Source organism: Theileria orientalis, chromosome 2 (genome assembly GCF_000740895.1).
Source record: "Theileria orientalis strain Shintoku DNA, chromosome 2, complete genome".
NCBI classification, from domain to species: domain Eukaryota; phylum Apicomplexa; class Aconoidasida; order Piroplasmida; family Theileriidae; genus Theileria; species Theileria orientalis.
Window position 1 is genome coordinate 1,392,103 of NC_025261.1, and position 18,219 is coordinate 1,410,321.

Sequence of the window (18,219 nt, forward strand, 5' to 3'; positions counted from 1 at the left end):
ATTTGTGAAACCATCGAAGTTTTAACTTTTTAGTTTACTATGTGTGTTGTACTTTCTATGCTGAATGTTGTACACAAAGCAGGGACATCGGTGTAAATTTTCCCTAAATCATATGTTTTCTGTTTAAAGCATAAGTTAAAAATAAGTATTAAACTGTAAATTTGTATTAATTACGGATTTGTGCCGTTATTTGTAATTTAAAAGTTGTCCTAAAATTTGGTTAAAACAAGTGAAATTTTGTACACTAAATAGGAATTTTTAGTTACACCTTAATGATTACATCATTAAACTAACAATATCGCATCAGTCAGTAATAGTGATTTAAAAATGGGCATTGTGGAGACATTTGGACCCTCGTTCATCGAAGGATCACATCACACGTCCCATGTGGGCAGGACGCTGTCAGCAGCGGCGAAGGAAATGCCGAAGCCGCCACCAGAAGTGTGCACGCTGATCCCAGGGATGTTCGGAGTGGGAATACAGTTCGCACTCTGCGCAATTTCAGTGATGATGCTGCTGGTCAAGTACTACTTCGAGTCGCCCAAGAGGACGAAGAAGGTGTTCCTCATGGACTTCTTCCAGCTTATGTGCGGCTCGAGCACAGTGCACCTGCTGAACATCATATCCTCGATCCTGATAAACAAGATTAAGGTGAACAGCAACGACGCATTCGTGCAGGACGAGTGCAACATGTACTTCATGACGACGGTCTTCGACGCCACGATAGGAGTGTACATCGAGTACAAAATTGTCAAGTATCTGGCGATAAGGAAGGCGGCGCACAACTACCTGCAGAAGAACAGGAAGTCGATGTTCACTCCCACGGTGCAGGAGCTGGCGGACGCAAAGCTGTTCGCAACGAAGTCGATCAACTCGATGGGCTACAACCTTCTAGGCCCGACGTCGAGCATCTCGACGACGGCGTCGCTGTACAGCGGAAGTCACGCGGGCGCCGAGGAGAAGGCGCCGAGTAAGGCAGGCTTTCTCGGCTACTTCAGCAATTTCAAGCCCAAGTTGAGTGAGGCAGTAGAAAACGCAATGCTGGACAGCGAGTTTAAGACCATGAGGAGCTCCTCGTTCGTCGAAGTCGTGGACCTGGAGGCGCTACACAGCCACAGACATAACAGTGACCGAAGGGACCCACTGAGTGAAAAGAGGGACTACAGGCCTTTGGAGAGTGAGTTGCACCACGGCCAGCTGAGGGCAGACCCTGAGTCAAAGTCGGGGGTGAGGGACCAGTTTACTCACGAGCTCGACGACACGACGACGGTCGACGAGGAGGAAGAGCTGCTGACCGACGACGAGCTTCCGAACCCGAGTCACTACTCGAGCTCGTTCCTGTACAACGTGAACTCGCTGTACGCCAAGTTCAACAAGTGGTCGAAGAAGAGGTCGAACAAGGAGTACCTGCTGAACCTGTACACGTGGCTGCTCATAGTCTCCGGGCTCAAGTGCGTCTCAATAATCCTGTTCACCATATTCTCGTATCAAATTAACCTGGTAACCTCGTACATACTGTACCCGTTCAGCGGGTCCCACAAGATTAAGCTGATCATTGTGATGATAGTCTTCCCGCTCTTCCTGAACGTATTCCAGTACTACGTGACGGACTCGATAATAAAGATTAAAATACCCCTGAATTAACGTTCTGAGCACCATGATACGTGTACACTACTGTTACAACTACATGTTTATGTTTATGTACATGTGTATACATATATACACGTGACAGTATACATGTGTATACGTAAGCACGTAGATATGTACCTACACACTTGTACATACACACTCATACTCTGAAGGAGATACCTCTATAGATACACCCACAACAGTAATACGTATTGTAAATATTATTAAATTAGGTGCTGGCCCTCATGCTCTTCAGAAGCTTTACCTGAAGAAGGCGCTGATCGAAGTATTTGTGGTCCTTATTCATCAACATGCCCGTGTTGAGGTACTTGGAAAGTATATAAGTGTTGTGATGGAGGAACGAGTAGTTGGGGTCAGGGTTGAACTTCCTGTCGAACGCGAGGTCGTCCTCGTCGGAGTAGTACTCGTCGAAGTACTTGGGAATGGGCTTAGAGGTGGAAGCGTCAGATAAATTGCCCCTCGTGTCCTTGGCGTTGCGCAGGGGCGAGTTTAAGCAGGAGCTATCGCTCTTCACGTCCAGGAGTGAGGCGTCGCTGCCCAAAAACTGAACCATCATCTTCGAGTAGATCTTCCTCTGCCTGGCGTCGGTAGGCATCTTGGCGTTGACCGTGAACACGACTCGACCCTTCTCGCAGGGCGTCAGGAGATCAGCTGCGGTCCTGACGGTCGGATTGAAGGTGAGCGAGGCCGAGTATACAAAGAACTCGTCACGATTTAGAACCTTAATTTTGTTAACGGTGCTGGCCTTCCTAGATAAGGAGTTGAAATTTATTGCGTCAAACGGCAGGATAGAGCCTGCGGTGAGAGAAAAGTCCGATTCCAGGCTAGCCTGAGGCGACAGGCCCTGCACCATGCGACAGTGCGGCTGGACGTAGCGTTTATCTTTGAGCGATCCGCACCTGCTGAGGCCCATGATGTCGCTGAAACGCTGGGAGATGCTGCGGTTGCCCTCGAGAGCGTTCGCACGCTCAGCAATGGTCCAAACGCGGCTAATATGGTTGTTGAAATTAAGGATCCTGGTCATCAGGCGCTCCTTGGCGATTACTAGGTCAATGTTTGCAACATCCTCGCCCAGAAGGTGCTCGGATGCCTTCATCAAGCCGATAGTGACAATGTACTGATCACAGTCCGATTTGTTTTGAAACATGGTTATTGATTGAATAATTGCTGAAACAAGTATGTATATTTGTGGAATCTGAGAATCCGGCGACTTTAGTTGGTATTTTAGAACGAAAAAGCTTTATGAAACAAAATATAGAGTGCTTATGAGTAATAAAAGATTAAAACAAATATAATATGATACACCTTGAACTGAAAATTTATAACTATTACAAAAATCAGATAATTAAATATAAATAGGGCCACCTCAAAATAGATCGTTGCCGGGTGATGGTGTAAGGCATATGGGGAAGAGGGCTCTGCGAAAGCGCTTCAAACTGCGCTCCCCGATAATTATAGTGTACACCTGATCTAGAATATTAATTGTAAGGTTAATTGTGGGTTTATTTTGAAACCATCAACTTCACAAACTCCTCGTAGTTGATCTTTCCATCGCCATCAATGTCGGCCTCCCTCAACATCTCATCTACTTCGTCGTCAGTGAGTCTTTCTCCCAAGTTGGTCATAACGTGCCTCAGTTCCTGCGCACTTATAAACCCTAAAAATAGTGTTAACCCCAACTTAAAATGTGCCTTAACCTTAGTCTATTGGAAGGCTCAGTTATTAGTAAATACCATAGATGTGTAAACATAAATGAGTTCAAACATATTGTTCTAACTATTTACTTCATGATCCAGATGCCAATAATCATATATAATGGTTACATATCAACTATTTAAAACAAACCGTTTCCATCACGATCGAACACCTTAAAGGCCTGTATGAGCTCCTCTTCAGTATCACACTCTTTCATTTTACGGGCCATTAGAAGCAGAAACTCCGGGAAATCAATTGTTCCTAAGATCATTAATTAGCTTGAGTCAAAACAAAGGGTCGAAGAAGATACACCCAAAAACCATCATCACAAATACTTTTTAATATACACGTTGGCATCTAGAATTCTTACCGCTTGAGTTTGTGTCGATCTCATTTATCATGTCCTGGAGCTCAGCTTCGGTAGGATTTTGACCCAGTGATCTCATTATGGTACCAAGCTCCTTTGTAGTAATACCTAATAATTTAAAATAAAGATGTGTAGGCAATATGAGAAATATATCTAGTTGAATCAATAAAAAAGCAGGTCTTAAATAATAAATTTGGCAATCCCAAAAGCAAATAAAGGACAATATGTGTGATTACAAGAATAACCAAAGTTAAACAACTATTAATTATAACTAACTTCCATCTCCATCCTTGTCGAATAGAGAAAAGGCTTCTTTAAACTCAGCAATCTGTTCTTCACTCAATTGATCAGCCATGTTTATCAAAAAAATATAATGATCGGATTATATTACAATAAAACAAGGTTTAAACTAAGTTTGGCAATTAATGAAGAGCGTCAACAATAAAATAAAGTAACAGAAGAAATACCTGTGTCTAAATTATTTTACACATTAGGGGGCTAGAGAAAATTCGGGTGTGCATCATTTGTTGTATGAATACAAATTTGATTATAATTTACATATTCAAATTTAATTAATTTTTATCAATGGAAAATATTTTAATAATAAATATGTTACATTTAGGGTTTAAAATGAGTATGTAAAGTTTTGAATAATTTAACAGTTTTATAAATGTTATCTATATGTAAAATTTATTATTTTAACTAAAATCAAAATCTGTTACGAATCTGAGTCCATTGGCTGTTTTTTCTACATGTTTCAGTATAAATCGTTTTATGTTTGTTTTTGTGTTCTAAATAGGTTTAATTCTCAATTATATTAAATCTCATTAATTCTAATAATTATATACTAGTTAACTATAATTTCCTGTTTTAATATGTTTATTGATATTATTAACACATATTTTATCAAATGTGTACGTGTATGTATCTATATATACAGAATTTTACTTGATTCTACGGAATATTCATAATATTTATATTATTCAAAATTTTCTGAGGTTATATCTATTTATTAGGTAGCACCCTTTATTTTTAATTACTGAAGCCCTATCAAGTTCTTATACACCATGTTCTGAGATAATCAGAAATTATTTTATTGTATTTAATTTATAAAATCTTGTAACTTTTATGCAAAGTTGTCGTATCATTTAAGTTTATATTTTAAAACGTAAATCACTGATTTATTTTAAGTTTTAGTTTCCTATCAATGTTATTTTAACATGTTAAGCAATGAAGTTGTTAAATAAAAAACATTTTGAGTAAAATATTTTAATTTATAATATATGATCTTCAAAGATGAAGATTGTGGAGTTTAGAATTCCCATACCACTCAAATTATCGGTACGTTTAATTCCTCATAAATCCGTGTAGGATTATCAAAGATGCTCAATTCACCTTCTGATAGAGGCAAGCTTGAGGGAAATGGAAGGAGGGAGCGGCCTGGAAATATTCAGGAATGAAAAGTTTAAATCGAACGATAAAATCGGTTATTATACCGAAAAAAGATACCATTTAGCCAAGTAAAAAGGATTATATAAGCTAAAACATAAATTAATGGATATAAATAAATTAAAATTATAAAAAATAGGAAATTGACTAATAATTACTTTTTAGGAACTTGCCGAATTGGCTCCAGTCTATTTTAGGAACTAAGCTTACAATATTAACAGAGAAATCGTAAGTTGATAGTAGTGAATAATATGAAATTGCATAGCAGATAGTGCGTAATCACACCCTAACTACAATACAGGTGGAATTTATACCCTAAACTGTTCACGAAGTATAATAATGAAGTTTTCCCGACGGCAGAGTTCTCACTTCAGACGGACCACATAGAGTCGTTGGCAGTGTCAGATAACCTGCTGAACCTGAACCAACATGATTTAAACAAGAGGCAAATCATGTTCGTGGACCTGACGAAGTTTAGTAAACTTAAGGTAAATGAGCGCCTAGTAACAGATGTTTAGAACTATGACCCGAAGTATGATATAACAAAGGTGAAGATGGGAGACTTCCTGCCGATAAAACAAGAGTGGTTCAAAGAAGCGACTTCAGAAGGAATTATATCGTATAAGCTGCTGCGGCTAAACATTCCGTACTTTGGAATGCTGTCCTCTAAAATCGAAAACTACATAGTGAACTTCCTCTACGAAAGCATAATCTATTACACGTGCATGGGCCTCTGCAGCTACGAAAGTTGGAAGGACCTGACGATAGAGCACCTGAGAGCGACGGAAGTGGAGTGCTACGATAAGCTGAATGAAGCATTTAACAACAACTACTCGAAAACGGTAGATAAGAGCCTGAAGCTTAAGCCAGTGAGTATAATCAAGGGGACGGAGATAATGATTCCCAAGGAGCTATCGTCGATACAAACAGTGGACTCAATGGTAATGCCGGAAAAAGACTCATTCGAACAGAAGGTAGACGAAAGTGATAAGTTGAAGCAGGAAGCGGCTGCTGCACACGACCAAGGATCGGATGTAGCCAAGGGCTCAGTCGTCAGAGAGCCTGTTGTTTCAAGTCAGGTTGTCACGAGTCACCCTGTGTATCCCCAGCACCTTGACAGCCAGACCGCTACTGCTGCCCACCAAGTTGTCTACAGCCAAGCTGATAAACAACCTGGCGGCCAGCAGTATGCACAGTTGGCAGTCAACGAGTTGATATACAGACAGTCAGTGGCGAATGAAAGTGAGTCGGCGCTGACGGACAGAGGAAACGAATCGGCGCGAAGTTACATGACGAACGAGACGTTCAGAATAATGCCCTCGGAGAGTATACTGCCGGATCTGGCGTACATGGACGACGTAGTGGTGAACGTGCCGAGGAAGGACGCAAGCATCAACGAGTTGGAGCTGTCAGGGCCAGTGCCAGTGTTAAGTGAGTTTGACGACTCCGAGTTCAAGGACGCGGTGGAAAACCTGGAGGACCTGCCGGACTCAGACGAGGAGAACACGCTAATGAACCAGGTGCCCCAAGCGCTCAAGTTTGTGGCGACACCAACGGCGATGCCAGAGCACCCGCTGCGACCGCCAGAAAGTGAACTACTGAGGAAACAAAGCGTAGATCAAGGAGCACAATTGTATTCATCACACCTGCTAGGTCAAGCTCAGTTACCAGTATCACAGATGTCAAAGGCAGTGTTGCCAGTGGGATATAACGATACGCAGGCCGGTACAGCCCCAAGTCAAGCTGGTTTAGCCCATATGATAGCCAGCCCCCTTAGTCCAAATCAATTGAGTCAGATGAGCCAACTTAGCCAGATGAATCAACTAAGTCAATTGAATCAGATGAACCAGATGAATCAATTGAATATCACCAATTTAAATTTGCGTGAAAAAGTTCCTGTGCAGCTTAGTACTACAGCTGCTGTTAATGCAACTGCAACTGCTAATACTACTGCTAATGCTACTCCAGTTAATGTGAGTGCAACAGCCAATGCACTTGATGCGAACACTAACACTAATGCAGCAACCTTTATTACTACACCTACACCTACTGGTACTGCTACAGCTACACCACCTGCAACAGCACCTGCAACAGCACCTGCAACAGCACCTGCAACAGCTTATGCTACAGCCACTTCTATAACAGCTACTAAAGCCACAATGGCATCAACAACACCTACTGTGCCCGCACCCATTGGTACTGCTACAGCAGCAACTGCCACTACTAGTGCCCCTGGAGATACCAGTGCCACTGCTAGTGACAAGCCCACTGCTCCTGCAGATTCACCAATCGGTGCCAGCATTCAAGCAGGACATGAACCCACGTATGTGTCGTCATCGTCGTCATCGTCATCGTCTTTGTCGTCTGCATCACCATCCTCTAAAGAGCCGCAGAAAAAGAAAAAGGATAAGAAGGGTCGAAAGGGTACTGCCGTTGAAGAGGGCGATAAGAAGTCAAAGGGAGTGAGTGAAAAAGGGGAAAAGAAGGACAATTTGTCCTACGACATCCCTATCACGTTCACAGGGTACCTGTATAAACTGGGCAAGGGCTTCCTGAGCTGGAGCTGGAACCTGAGATACATAATAGTCTGCGGGTTCAACCTCTACTACTTCGACAAGAAGAACGACGTGAAGCCGAAGGACACAATCAACCTCAAAAACTCAAGAATCAGCTGGGCGGGACCGCACATGAGCAGGCCCTTCGTGTTCAGCATCACCACGGAGACCAAGGAGGTCTACTTCTGGTCGGCCGACGAGGAGGAGAGCGTGAAGAGGTGGATACTGCTGCTGCAGGTGCTGTGCGAGGAGTCGCCGCCGAACATCGTGAAGCAGCTGGCCTACGAGCTGACGTACCACCAGAACAACTCGGACACGAGGACGATCATCAGTAAATTTTAAGTGTACAATATCCTACCAAATAAACTACACAAGTAGCTAGAATTGACAGCAGTAGGTATACAGTTAGAGCCAGTAGCACTATGGTAAGTGCTATGGAGGCATAAGGCGCTACAGTAGCAGAGTTTGTGTGTATGTGCAGTTGGTACACACTGGAGTCATAGCCCAAAAATGGGACTTTAGCACTTCAAAATACACAAATACATGATGCTTATGAGTATATATTGTTCTTTATAACCGTATTGATAAGCGTATAGACTATATTATAAAATATACCGAGGTAATAATGTACACATTGAGATTCTGATGAAAAATTGCTCACGGAATGACCCTGAGCTCGTAGTCCAGGTTCAAAACAGATACACAGTTGCCAGATTTCTGAACGGAAGGTGAAAGGAAGGGATAAAATACCTCGTCGAATCCGACCCAAGATCCGTCCTCGAACAAGACATCGTCTATGACGTTGCCGCTCTCGCAGAGAACGGAGTATCCGCCGTTGGGATTCCAGGACAGAATGTCGACGCCGCGGCAGTCGAAGGCGACGACGCACGAAAAGTCGCCCTCGTGAGGGAAGAAGTCGCGCGTCACGTCCTTGACGCTCCTGATGGTTATGGTCCCCTTCCTCCTGGATTCCTTGAAGTTCAGGCACAGGTTCACGGAGTTCCTGTTGTTCCCAGTGTCCGCGAACTCCGCGGCGCTGAGCGAGACGTTTTTTCGCTCCTCTAAGCCGTCGGACTCCCGGAGGTTAAGGCTCCACACATGGTCGGGCAGAACCTTCACTCCTGCCACGTTCTCGAGATCAGCCTTGACGAACAAGCCTATGACGACCATCGCAAGTATCTATTTGCGCATAAATATCGTAAAGTGACGTGAATGTAAATTAGCTCGGGCGTATGGTGCAGTGTGTTAAAAGTCGCACGGGTCCAGGCCCAAGTGTGCGATTTCCTTGAATGAGTCCACGAAAACTGCTGCATCCCAGACCTCTGTGGGCAGGAACGTGGAAATCAGGAACAGGTAGCTGCGCAGCGCCCAGCTACACCTGTGGAAGTAGATGGCCGCGATGTTCTTGGTCCGCTTCTCCCCGAAAACTTCGCACAGGTCCCTCAGCAGCTTCAGCAGCGTGGTGGAATTGATCATTGAGTGATCTAAAGGGCCATATTAGTAAAACCTCGGGTATATCTTCCTATAACGGGTACTACAGGTAGGCAGTATGACACCTAACTGCCGTACCATACCACTAATCACCTAGCTAAATATCTAATTGCTATCCACTCACCCAAATTCACCACTGCAATTACGAATTTGTGCTGTATAAACGGCTTTATCACTCCCAGAATGTAACACAGCGAGTACGTGTACTCTGCCGTGTTAAAGCTTTTGGCGTTTATTGCGATGACTGGTCTCTTTTCCCTGTCGTTTCCGCACCTGACTACGAACTTGCTTCTTTCAAATTCCTTGTAAATCGGCAGCCTCGAGATCGAGTACGACAGCTTCAGGTAGTACGCGTAGTCCGAGTCCTCCTGGGTGCTTTTGGAGTCATTCGACACTCTCAGACTTTCTCCCAGGTTAAGCAGCGGCTTCGAGCTGTGGCTTTCAAACCCTCCTGATATCCTTATCTTCCTCTCCTCCGACGATATTTCTCCGTTCACATCTCCAGACGTGGTCAAATCGGCGCTCAGCAACTAAATAGGCCGTTAATCAACCTGGCTACTACTATCAACACAAATACTGATACTGCTAATACAACTAATGTAAACGCTAATCTTTACCTCGTCGTAGCTGTTCTTGGGGAAGTACCTCCTCAGCAGGTTGAACAGGTTCTTGCTGTTGTCCTTGCTTCCCACCACCTGCATACAGTTAAGGCTTCTCGACGAGCTGACTGTGCTATCGTCGTACGAACTCGCGACGTGTGTTATAAGGTAGATCCTCCTTATCTTCGAGTTTATCTCCGGGAGCTCAAGCCAGCGTCTCAGCGTCCTCAGAAGTGTGTCTAGGAACTGCAGCATCGGATAGTAGACGTCATCGTCAATCGATACTGGGAACGCTATCACTTCAATTCCCTTCTCTATTGCCGACTTTAGGCAATCCCTTATCGTCATGTTAAGTATGTTACTTGAGGCCTCGTGGTACTTGGACGAGAAGTGTGAGACCATGGCGAAGATGACGTTGTCGGTTCCGACATTGTACACGCGCGCCAAAAGTGACTCTCCTGACCTCAACCTCAGTATTCGGTCATAGTCGATCTGCCCACCACTCTCTAAAAATTAATCAGTTAACCAGTGCCATTGTTAACACGCTTCTGTGTTTATATTTGCGTATTATCTAAATACACGTATGTGCACACAAATTTATCTATTCAATACGTATTACGACTCTTTTTGCCAGTTTTGACTTATATTTGTTCGACTCTTCCAAAAACACAGCTATTGAATCCACTTCCAGAGAAAGAATGTCGCATGAACCGACGTATATTTTTTTATTAATCTCTTCATTCACTGTAAATTTGGGAACACTTGTCGCTATACCATTAAATCAACATCTTATACATAATTTAACAAATTTTTAACTAAACGGATACGCATATTCTACTCGTTAACTTACACATTACTATCTCGTCATTCTTCAGCTCAATTGAGCTCCAACACGGTATAAACTCACTCGACGTCTTAGTTATTGTTACAATTGGGTATTCATTTTCGTAATCTGAGAAAGGATCTTCGATCAGTTGACTAAATTCGCCAGCCAACCAGCTGACGGCATCTATCAGATCAGAATCCATATAGTAGTCCATAATTTTAAAAATTGTACATGAGCTTCATAGCAATCTATACAAAGGAGCGAATCACATTAGAATATAAGATTAATATGATCGGATATGGCTCATGATCATACAATAATGTATATGCTACACACAAGAAACATGTTTTGAGGTGCAAACGCCATAAAACACCCTGTCAACTTTACAAATAGTTTGTCGTTACTGTACACTTAAATTTAACTAAAAACGAGACCATAAAAATTGTCAATTATAATACACGATTAAAATTATTTTTCGAAAGGGAAACACCGATCCTTGTCTATATTGCAACCATTACAAATATTCGAATGTTTAAATGTTCAAATTACTGTACACAAAAAACCGGAACTCAAGTTCCTAGGAAGATCAATCCACACTCGAATATTTCAGAAATTCAAACGCCTACTATTACATAAACCCTAAGATACCAAAATACACAATTTAATAATACATTAGTATACAATAAATTAAACTAGTTACCAGTTCCTCATAACAAACACTATTTTTTGCTGTGACTCAGAGTGTACAGATAAATTTATCTATGTTCCCTTCTTTCCGCTTTATTAACTCTTCCACTAGTCTTTTATGTCACTTTTATCTAATACTTGCTCTATTCTGTAACTTTATATTTATTCCTTCAATAAACACACCCAGTGTTTTCTGCTACAGGTTCTTCCACTTAATTTCACACTTTACACCCTAGATTCCACAATGTCCCGCTCAATATCGCAAAACACAATGGTTTTACACTGTTTGGCTCAAAGAAGAAAGGCTCCAGCTCCTTAGTTGACGATGAAGATACCGCTGTTTCCCACGACGTGCTAGACCGTTTACAGTCAGACTGCAAAACGAAGTTAAAATCGATAGAAGATGGCCTTAAGTTTGAGTTGTCGAAGATTAGTGTTCACAGAGCCGCGTAAGCTTAGTCGTTATCACAGCCTTTAGGCCAAGTTTAATAGACCATGAGAACATAGAGCGCGAGTCTGGCGACTCCCAACTCAGACACATTGCGTCAATTGTTACCAGGGGCAACTTTGAACTGATTGTGAACCCTTACAAAAAGGCCGACCTAACCGATATATTCACATCGCTTTCAACGTCCCTAGCAGGATATAAAGTCAAATTACTGGAAAGGTTTGTGCGAACACCTATGCTTCTTTCACGTCATTTTCTTTAGTTACGTTTCCGTAACCATCCCAGAACTTGGATCAGACATGAGGTAGCCTTATCCTATTTTAACATGGCTTTAGGAAGAAGTCACAAGAGAACGTAAAAAGGCTACTTAACAGTGGATTAGATCAAATAAGGTACGCTATGTGTACACACACTACTACTCCCACACGCTCAATGCAATTATCCGTTAAGACTTCTATATATAAACGACGATTAATACCACATTTTAGATTGACTAGACAAAACAGTATGAAAACCCTTAAGAACTTAGAGTCTGGGCTAAGTCAGGATATGCTATTTAGTCAAAAGGTACCTCATTAAGCACCTCAACTCAAGTTTAGAAACAAATCGAGGGTCAAATTAAATCGTCAACCAGTAACGTGGAAAAGATGTGCAATGATAAACTGTCATCTTTGTAATACAATATAGCATGAATCAACTACACGTTATTAACATTATTGACTATGAAATGTATTTATTTACTTTTTTACCACAATGTTATTAATATTTTATTATTCTATTAGTATAAAGCTAATAAGTTGTCACTGAAACAATTGTAACAATATGTTAATAACAATGTTATTAATATAATGCTAATCGTAAATCGAATACACTTTTATTCATTCCGTTAAGAAATTACTTTCAAGAACCGCCGATAAGTTCAACGACTTGTTCTTAGTTAAGATGTTGACACTTATGAGCTTCATGGTCACCAGAGAGTTCTCAGTAACAGTCTTCTCCTCAAAATAGAGTTTATAGGATGAGCCGTCATGTTTAATCTTGGGGAGATCCTCATGCTTAACGGCAACGTTGAAGATCCCGTAGACCAGGACTGAAATGCTCTGAGGCCGAATTCTACTAATTTTACCTGGAGGATGAAATAAATATGGAGGACGAAAAAAGAGAAACCTACCTATAATAACGTCCAGTTTGGGAACGAATGCCAATACCCTAAGTGAAACGGGCAGGGAAACTATGGACTGAAAGTCTCCGGAGGTCAGAAATCCAAGGGAGTCTAGGGGTTTAACGCTGCCACAGCTGATCCAGACGCCGCCGAAATCCTCATTGTAACTGCAATTTATAAGCATAGAAGCAACGTACTGCATCAGAAAGTTCGAAAGATACGAGTAAACCCCGTGCTTAACATTACCCAAAAAGGAAGGATGGAGTTGAACGACGCCTCTAAAACACAGGTGAACATGGGTAAACATTGGACTTACGTGGCCTTAATGAAGAACAGCGAGGGCAATTCTTCAAAGTAGTCGTTAAAAGAGGACTTTTCTGAGATTTCCCTGAGAGAACTCACAAATGTGTCCAGTTGCGATAAAATTCTTGTTTTGTGCGATGACGAATAGAGCGTTTGTGATATCTCTAAAAGAAAATTTGGAGTGAAAATGAGTAAAGTGAGCATTTTACACTAGATGCGGCTAAAAATAAGTAATCTCACCGTGGTTACACTTCTCAACGGCCTTCAGGGCCTTGTGTAAGGACGCAGACTTAGATTCCACGATTGTCCAGGAAAATTGCGCCATACATCTCAATCATTCTGTTAAAAAGGAAGAATGGAAAAACAATATTAAAAATACATGGAGGTTTAAACAAAAAATCACACTGAACTGAATGATGTATGAGGCAGAAAAATTTAAGGAATTTAATCAGGAATTATTTTATTTGTATATTAGATTTAATTTATTTTAAATTGTGTATATTATTTAATGTAAATATGAAGTCGGTTAAGAAAAATAGGCACATGAAAAGGTCCAAGGCGCAGCCTTTTCCAGCCTTTAAATCTTCTACTGCAATCACGAATCCGTACAGAGCTCCCCCGAAAGGACTGAAGGAAGGTGAGAAAAAATGATTTTTAAGCAATTTTTAGGGCAATACAGGAGCAAGGAGACGATACGAAGATTAAACATGTACAAGGAGAAGCCGAACTTCGCGAAAATGAAGATTCAGCCCACAGAGCCGGCCAGAATTAACCCAGACAGAAGGTGGTTTGGAAACACAAGGGTGTTAACTCAGGAACAAATGGAAAATTTTAGAAACGAGCTGGGAAACGTGAAAAATGATCCACGAACGTTAGTTTTAACTTCAATTCACTCGATTTTAGTCACATCATAAAGAGAAGCAAGCTGCCAATGTCTCTACTCACAGATTCGAACATAAAGGTGGACAACTCGAAGATTCTGACCCTGGAGTCGATGGAGGAGACGTTTGGAAAGAAGAGCAGGAGGAAGAGGCCAAAGCTAAGTGTGTCAACGATAGAGGAGTTGGTTAACGACGTAAACTCGAGAGTTTACGACAGCAACAAAGATAAGTCACTGACGGTGATAGGAGACCACGTAAGCGAGGAAACGCCGAACGTGATATTTAAGAAGGGGACGTCAAAGAGAATATGGGCAGTAAGTTATGCACACAGCGTACATATAACAGGCAATATATTTATCCATACATGATGATAGATTAATGCAATTGGTGATATAAGATGAAATGGAATTACACTTGATCTAACACACACATTAGGAACTCTATAAAGTTATTGACTGTTCGGATGTAGTGGTACAAGTAATAGATGCGAGAGATCCGATGGGAACAAGGTGAGGAAGTAAACAACTTAACAAATAAACAACCTAACAACTTAACAAATAAACAAATAGGTGTCTGAGACTGGAGAATTATATAAGAAAACATAAAAGCAGTAAGGTGCTGGTGCTGTTGATGAACAAGTGTGACCTGGTGCCATCATGGGTAACGGCAGCATGGATCAAGCACCTAAACAGAGATATAACAACAGTGGCATTCCACGCATCAGTGACGAACCCGTTCGGGAAAAACACATTCATTCAACTGCTCAAGTAAGAGAAAATAAGCCGACAATTAAAATATAGGCAATACTCACAGTTGTTTAAAGACAGGAAGCACTTCAGCGTAGGATTCATAGGGTACCCGAACGTAGGAAAGAGCTCAGTAATAAACACACTAAAGGGGAACAAGAGCTGCAAAACAGCACCAATACCAGGTATGAAGGATCGCACGAGTTGACAACGACCATTTTCTGATAGGTGAAACGAGAATATGGCAGTACGTGTGCCTAACAAAAAGGATACACCTGATAGACTGCCCAGGAGTGACGCCAGTAGAGGGAGACGAATCTGACAAGGTTGGTGGTTACTGCAAGTAACACGAGAATTTTAGATCCTTAAAGGAGCAATAAGAGTGGAAAGAATACCGGACCCGGAAAATTATATATACAAGGTGTTGAAAGTATTACAAAAGTAAGTGGGAACTTAACTATGGCACACACAAACGCACACTAATAGGGAAGCACTGGTACACAGATACGGAGTGAAGGACTTCAACGAAGAAAATTTCCTGGAACTGGTGGCAGCGAAATTTGGGAAGTACAAAAAGGGGAAGATACCAGACGTGTCAATAGCAGCGAGAATAGGTGAGCGTGGATGTGAATGTGTAAATAAACACGTTTTAGTCCTCTATGACTTTCAAAGAGGAAGGCTGCCCTTTTATACTGAGCCACCAAAGGAAGAAAGTAAAGTAGATCCAAGCGAGGAGATAAGAAAGGTAAGACGAGCAGTAGAAATCGATATTTGTGTAGCACCTGGAGGAGATAGACAGTTACGAGTTCCCAAAGACAGCAGAAATCGAAGAAGAAGACGTTGAAAACATATGTAACCTCAAGGAAACGGAAGAAGAAGGAGAAAACAAGGAGGAAAAGGAGGAAGAAAGTAGTGAATCGCAGTTAGAATCTTACCCACATAACACACTCTCCCAAATCCCCAATCTGGATTATAACGCATTCCTTACATAAAATTCAGTAAAATGAAAAAGTATAATGAAAAGTAATCTCGTAAAATACGTAATATACAGTATACTGCCCATAGTATCAATAACAGGTACCCACGTAGAGTAGCCAATAGCCCGTAGGAGGAGAAACGTTCATAGTAACAGCAAAATCGATCACACTAACACCAATATATCGCACAAAACTAAGTAAGATTAAGCTACAAGAGACCTCGGAAACAATAAACACAGTTTCAGAGCTAGTGGCACGCAGGTTTGAAAAGAACAAGGAAGATATAGATCCAGAGCTCAATTTCTTCAAAGTAAGCTCAATAAGATAAATAAAAACATACTAAGCGTAAAATTTGAATATATGAGTTATCATAGCAGGTTTTATGAGCCAATTAACGCTGTAGTAACTGCATCAGTATAAGAACGACCTTAGAACGATTACACATATCAGCAAATAGTAATTATTTAGGAGTTTGGAGCAGATAGACTCGATGAAGTTGAGCTGTTAATACTACTGGAGGACGAGTTTGATTTATCAATACCAGACAACCAATTTAAAACGCTGAGAACAGTAAAGGAAATATCGAAGTACATAGACAGTAAAATACAAGGAAAAAAGATAAGCCCAGTACTTGGCTGACGTAGAAGCAGACAAATAAAGCAATATATATACATTTATAAACAGCCTAGTAGCAATTGATACACAGCACATCATAGCTAAAAGTACAAACGGCAAAGTAGCAGTTTATTCACAGTATAGCATACCTAAAAGTATAAACGCCAAAGTAGCAATATAAATAGCAGAGATGCCAGTAGTGCCAATACAGAGCGGAGGAGACGATGTGTCAGCAATAGTGGTGGACCCGGGCTTCGAGTCTATACGAATAGGAAACTGCCAGGAGGACTTCCCGAGAGAGTACATTCCGAGCGCAGTGTACAGAGAGTTCGAAAACCCGAGCAGCAGCAAAGAAAGCTGGCAAATACTCTCGAGAGCGAAGCTGCGAGAGTTCGCAGAGGTGAGGAGGCTGCTGCACATCAACAGAGAAAGTAACCTGGAGCTGGACCCCTTCGTCTTCGAAAGACTGCTGTGCCTCGGAATCGAGGGCCACGACCTGCTGGTGGAGATGGAGGACGCAAAGTCGGTGACCAAGGTGGGAGGACTGGGCCTGGACCCAGCGCAGCACCCGATCCTGGTGGTGGAGCCGACGGCGGAGAGTAAGCAGTTTAGAGACTCGGCGCTCGAGGTGGTTTTCGAACAGCTGGGGACCTGCGCAGCGTACCTGGCGAAGCGCGCGGCGCTGACGGCCTTCTCAGTGGGAAGGTCCTCGGCGCTGGTGGTCGACGTCGGCGCGGGCGGCTGCACGGTCTCGCCGGTGCACGAGGGCATATCGCTGCAGTCGACGATCCAGGACGCACTCGTGGGCGGGAACGCGCTGGACTTGCAGCTGGCGGACTTCCTGTTCAAGGAGGGCTACTCGCTGTTCGCGCCCAGCGACGACCCGCGCGTCGACTACTTCAGGGCGCAGACCGCGAAGGAGCTGAGGGAGAAGTTCTGCACGGTGAAGGTGCACCCGGACGAAAAGGGCACTTCGACGAAAGCGAAGGACTCGGGAGCCAAGGCCTCCGGCCACGGCCACGCCAGCGTCCACCCTTACGACAAGGGAGCGAGTCAGGGCCTCACCAACGGAAAGGAGCCGGGCCACGGCCACGCCGCTGCGCAGGACAGCAAGGCCACCGCTAGCCCTGGCGACAAAGCCTCAGGCCAGCCCTCGGACAAAAACGGCGCGAGCAGCGGCACCGCGGACGGGCGCGCCGAGCCCGAGGTCCTCCTGGACCCGCACAAGTACTACCTGCCTGACGGCGTGGTGGTCGACATGCGGAAGTACGAGCACTCGCTTCCCGAGCTCCTCTTCAGCCCCGCGGGCTCCACGCTCTCCGAGTTCAACAACTTCAAGGGCATCGTGAACATGATCAACGACTGCGTGTTCGACTCCGACGTGGACATTCGGAAGGAGCTGCTCTCGTCGGTGGTGGTCGCGGGCGGCTTCACGCTCACCCGCGGTCTCATTCCGCGGCTCAGCCAGGAGATCCACCGCAGTCCCATCGGCCTCGTCGCCAAGTTCAAGCTCGTGCACTCGACGTCGTACCTGGAGAAGCGGTTTTCGACCTGGCTCGGCGGCTCGATCCTCGCGAGCCTCGGGCGCTTCCAGCAGCTGTGGATTTCGAAGGCCGAGTACATGGAGCACGGCACAATAATAGCGTACCGGCGGTGCCACTGACTCTGCGCTCTCTCTGCACTACTCGGTGCTTCAGCGCACACTACTCTTACAACTGTATAAAAATAATTAGCGTATAATATATATATATATACTAAATGGATGCTA

General features: G+C 43.2%; 12 protein-coding genes across 12 annotated transcripts; 7 read left to right on the forward strand and 5 right to left on the reverse strand.

The window, feature by feature from the left end:
* Positions 1-327: 327 nt before the first annotated feature.
* On the forward strand, positions 328-1,644 carry TOT_020000667 (conserved hypothetical protein; the record flags this gene model as incomplete). Its single annotated transcript, XM_009692416.1, has 1 exon — positions 328-1,644. One exon carries the CDS (start codon positions 328-330, stop codon positions 1,642-1,644), a length of 1,317 nt encoding a protein of 438 aa, XP_009690711.1.
* Positions 1,645-1,858: 214 nt separating this feature from the next.
* On the reverse strand, positions 1,859-2,797 carry TOT_020000668 (conserved hypothetical protein; the record flags this gene model as incomplete). The annotated part of the gene is made up of 1 exon (XM_009692417.1): positions 1,859-2,797. One exon carries the CDS (start codon positions 2,795-2,797, stop codon positions 1,859-1,861), a length of 939 nt encoding a protein of 312 aa, XP_009690712.1.
* A 355-nt stretch (positions 2,798-3,152) lies between these two features.
* Positions 3,153-4,067, reverse strand: TOT_020000669 (calmodulin; the record flags this gene model as incomplete). Its single annotated transcript, XM_009692418.1, has 4 exons — positions 3,153-3,307; positions 3,496-3,606; positions 3,716-3,820; positions 3,989-4,067. 4 exons carry the CDS (start codon positions 4,065-4,067, stop codon positions 3,153-3,155), a joined length of 450 nt encoding a protein of 149 aa, XP_009690713.1.
* Positions 4,068-5,008: 941 nt separating this feature from the next.
* On the forward strand, positions 5,009-8,058 carry TOT_020000670 (uncharacterized protein; the record flags this gene model as incomplete). The annotated part of the gene is made up of 8 exons (XM_009692419.1): positions 5,009-5,053; positions 5,084-5,232; positions 5,463-5,649; positions 5,680-6,210; positions 6,388-6,407; positions 6,552-7,045; positions 7,244-7,488; positions 7,555-8,058. 8 exons carry the CDS (start codon positions 5,009-5,011, stop codon positions 8,056-8,058), a joined length of 2,175 nt encoding a protein of 724 aa, XP_009690714.1.
* Positions 8,059-8,373: 315 nt separating this feature from the next.
* Positions 8,374-8,886, reverse strand: TOT_020000671 (uncharacterized protein; the record flags this gene model as incomplete). Its single annotated transcript, XM_009692420.1, has 2 exons — positions 8,374-8,433; positions 8,467-8,886. The coding sequence occupies 2 exons, from the start codon at positions 8,884-8,886 to the stop codon at positions 8,374-8,376; spliced, it is 480 nt and encodes a 159-aa protein (XP_009690715.1).
* A 75-nt stretch (positions 8,887-8,961) lies between these two features.
* Positions 8,962-10,846, reverse strand: TOT_020000672 (uncharacterized protein; the record flags this gene model as incomplete). The annotated part of the gene is made up of 5 exons (XM_009692421.1): positions 8,962-9,200; positions 9,332-9,737; positions 9,825-10,312; positions 10,419-10,574; positions 10,657-10,846. The coding sequence occupies 5 exons, from the start codon at positions 10,844-10,846 to the stop codon at positions 8,962-8,964; spliced, it is 1,479 nt and encodes a 492-aa protein (XP_009690716.1).
* A 314-nt stretch (positions 10,847-11,160) lies between these two features.
* Positions 11,161-11,268, forward strand: TOT_020000673 (hypothetical protein; the record flags this gene model as incomplete). Its single annotated transcript, XM_009692422.1, has 1 exon — positions 11,161-11,268. The coding sequence occupies one exon, from the start codon at positions 11,161-11,163 to the stop codon at positions 11,266-11,268; it is 108 nt and encodes a 35-aa protein (XP_009690717.1).
* A 169-nt stretch (positions 11,269-11,437) lies between these two features.
* Positions 11,438-12,444, forward strand: TOT_020000674 (uncharacterized protein; the record flags this gene model as incomplete). The annotated part of the gene is made up of 7 exons (XM_009692423.1): positions 11,438-11,469; positions 11,556-11,768; positions 11,798-11,986; positions 12,030-12,071; positions 12,103-12,159; positions 12,256-12,334; positions 12,367-12,444. The coding sequence occupies 7 exons, from the start codon at positions 11,438-11,440 to the stop codon at positions 12,442-12,444; spliced, it is 690 nt and encodes a 229-aa protein (XP_009690718.1).
* Positions 12,445-12,645: 201 nt separating this feature from the next.
* TOT_020000675 (uncharacterized protein) lies at positions 12,646-13,557 on the reverse strand (the record flags this gene model as incomplete). The annotated part of the gene is made up of 5 exons (XM_009692424.1): positions 12,646-12,857; positions 12,939-13,096; positions 13,127-13,207; positions 13,246-13,396; positions 13,473-13,557. The coding sequence occupies 5 exons, from the start codon at positions 13,555-13,557 to the stop codon at positions 12,646-12,648; spliced, it is 687 nt and encodes a 228-aa protein (XP_009690719.1).
* A 191-nt stretch (positions 13,558-13,748) lies between these two features.
* On the forward strand, positions 13,749-15,851 carry TOT_020001080 (Ngp; the record flags this gene model as incomplete). The annotated part of the gene is made up of 10 exons (XM_009692425.1): positions 13,749-13,869; positions 13,902-14,103; positions 14,136-14,427; positions 14,549-14,622; positions 14,683-14,880; positions 14,914-15,044; positions 15,088-15,185; positions 15,221-15,300; positions 15,346-15,604; positions 15,639-15,851. 10 exons carry the CDS (start codon positions 13,749-13,751, stop codon positions 15,849-15,851), a joined length of 1,668 nt encoding a protein of 555 aa, XP_009690720.1.
* A 24-nt stretch (positions 15,852-15,875) lies between these two features.
* On the forward strand, positions 15,876-16,475 carry TOT_020001081 (uncharacterized protein; the record flags this gene model as incomplete). Its single annotated transcript, XM_009692426.1, has 3 exons — positions 15,876-15,936; positions 15,968-16,146; positions 16,305-16,475. 3 exons carry the CDS (start codon positions 15,876-15,878, stop codon positions 16,473-16,475), a joined length of 411 nt encoding a protein of 136 aa, XP_009690721.1.
* A 166-nt stretch (positions 16,476-16,641) lies between these two features.
* TOT_020000677 (uncharacterized protein) lies at positions 16,642-18,114 on the forward strand (the record flags this gene model as incomplete). Its single annotated transcript, XM_009692427.1, has 1 exon — positions 16,642-18,114. The coding sequence occupies one exon, from the start codon at positions 16,642-16,644 to the stop codon at positions 18,112-18,114; it is 1,473 nt and encodes a 490-aa protein (XP_009690722.1).
* Positions 18,115-18,219: the final 105 nt, after the last annotated feature.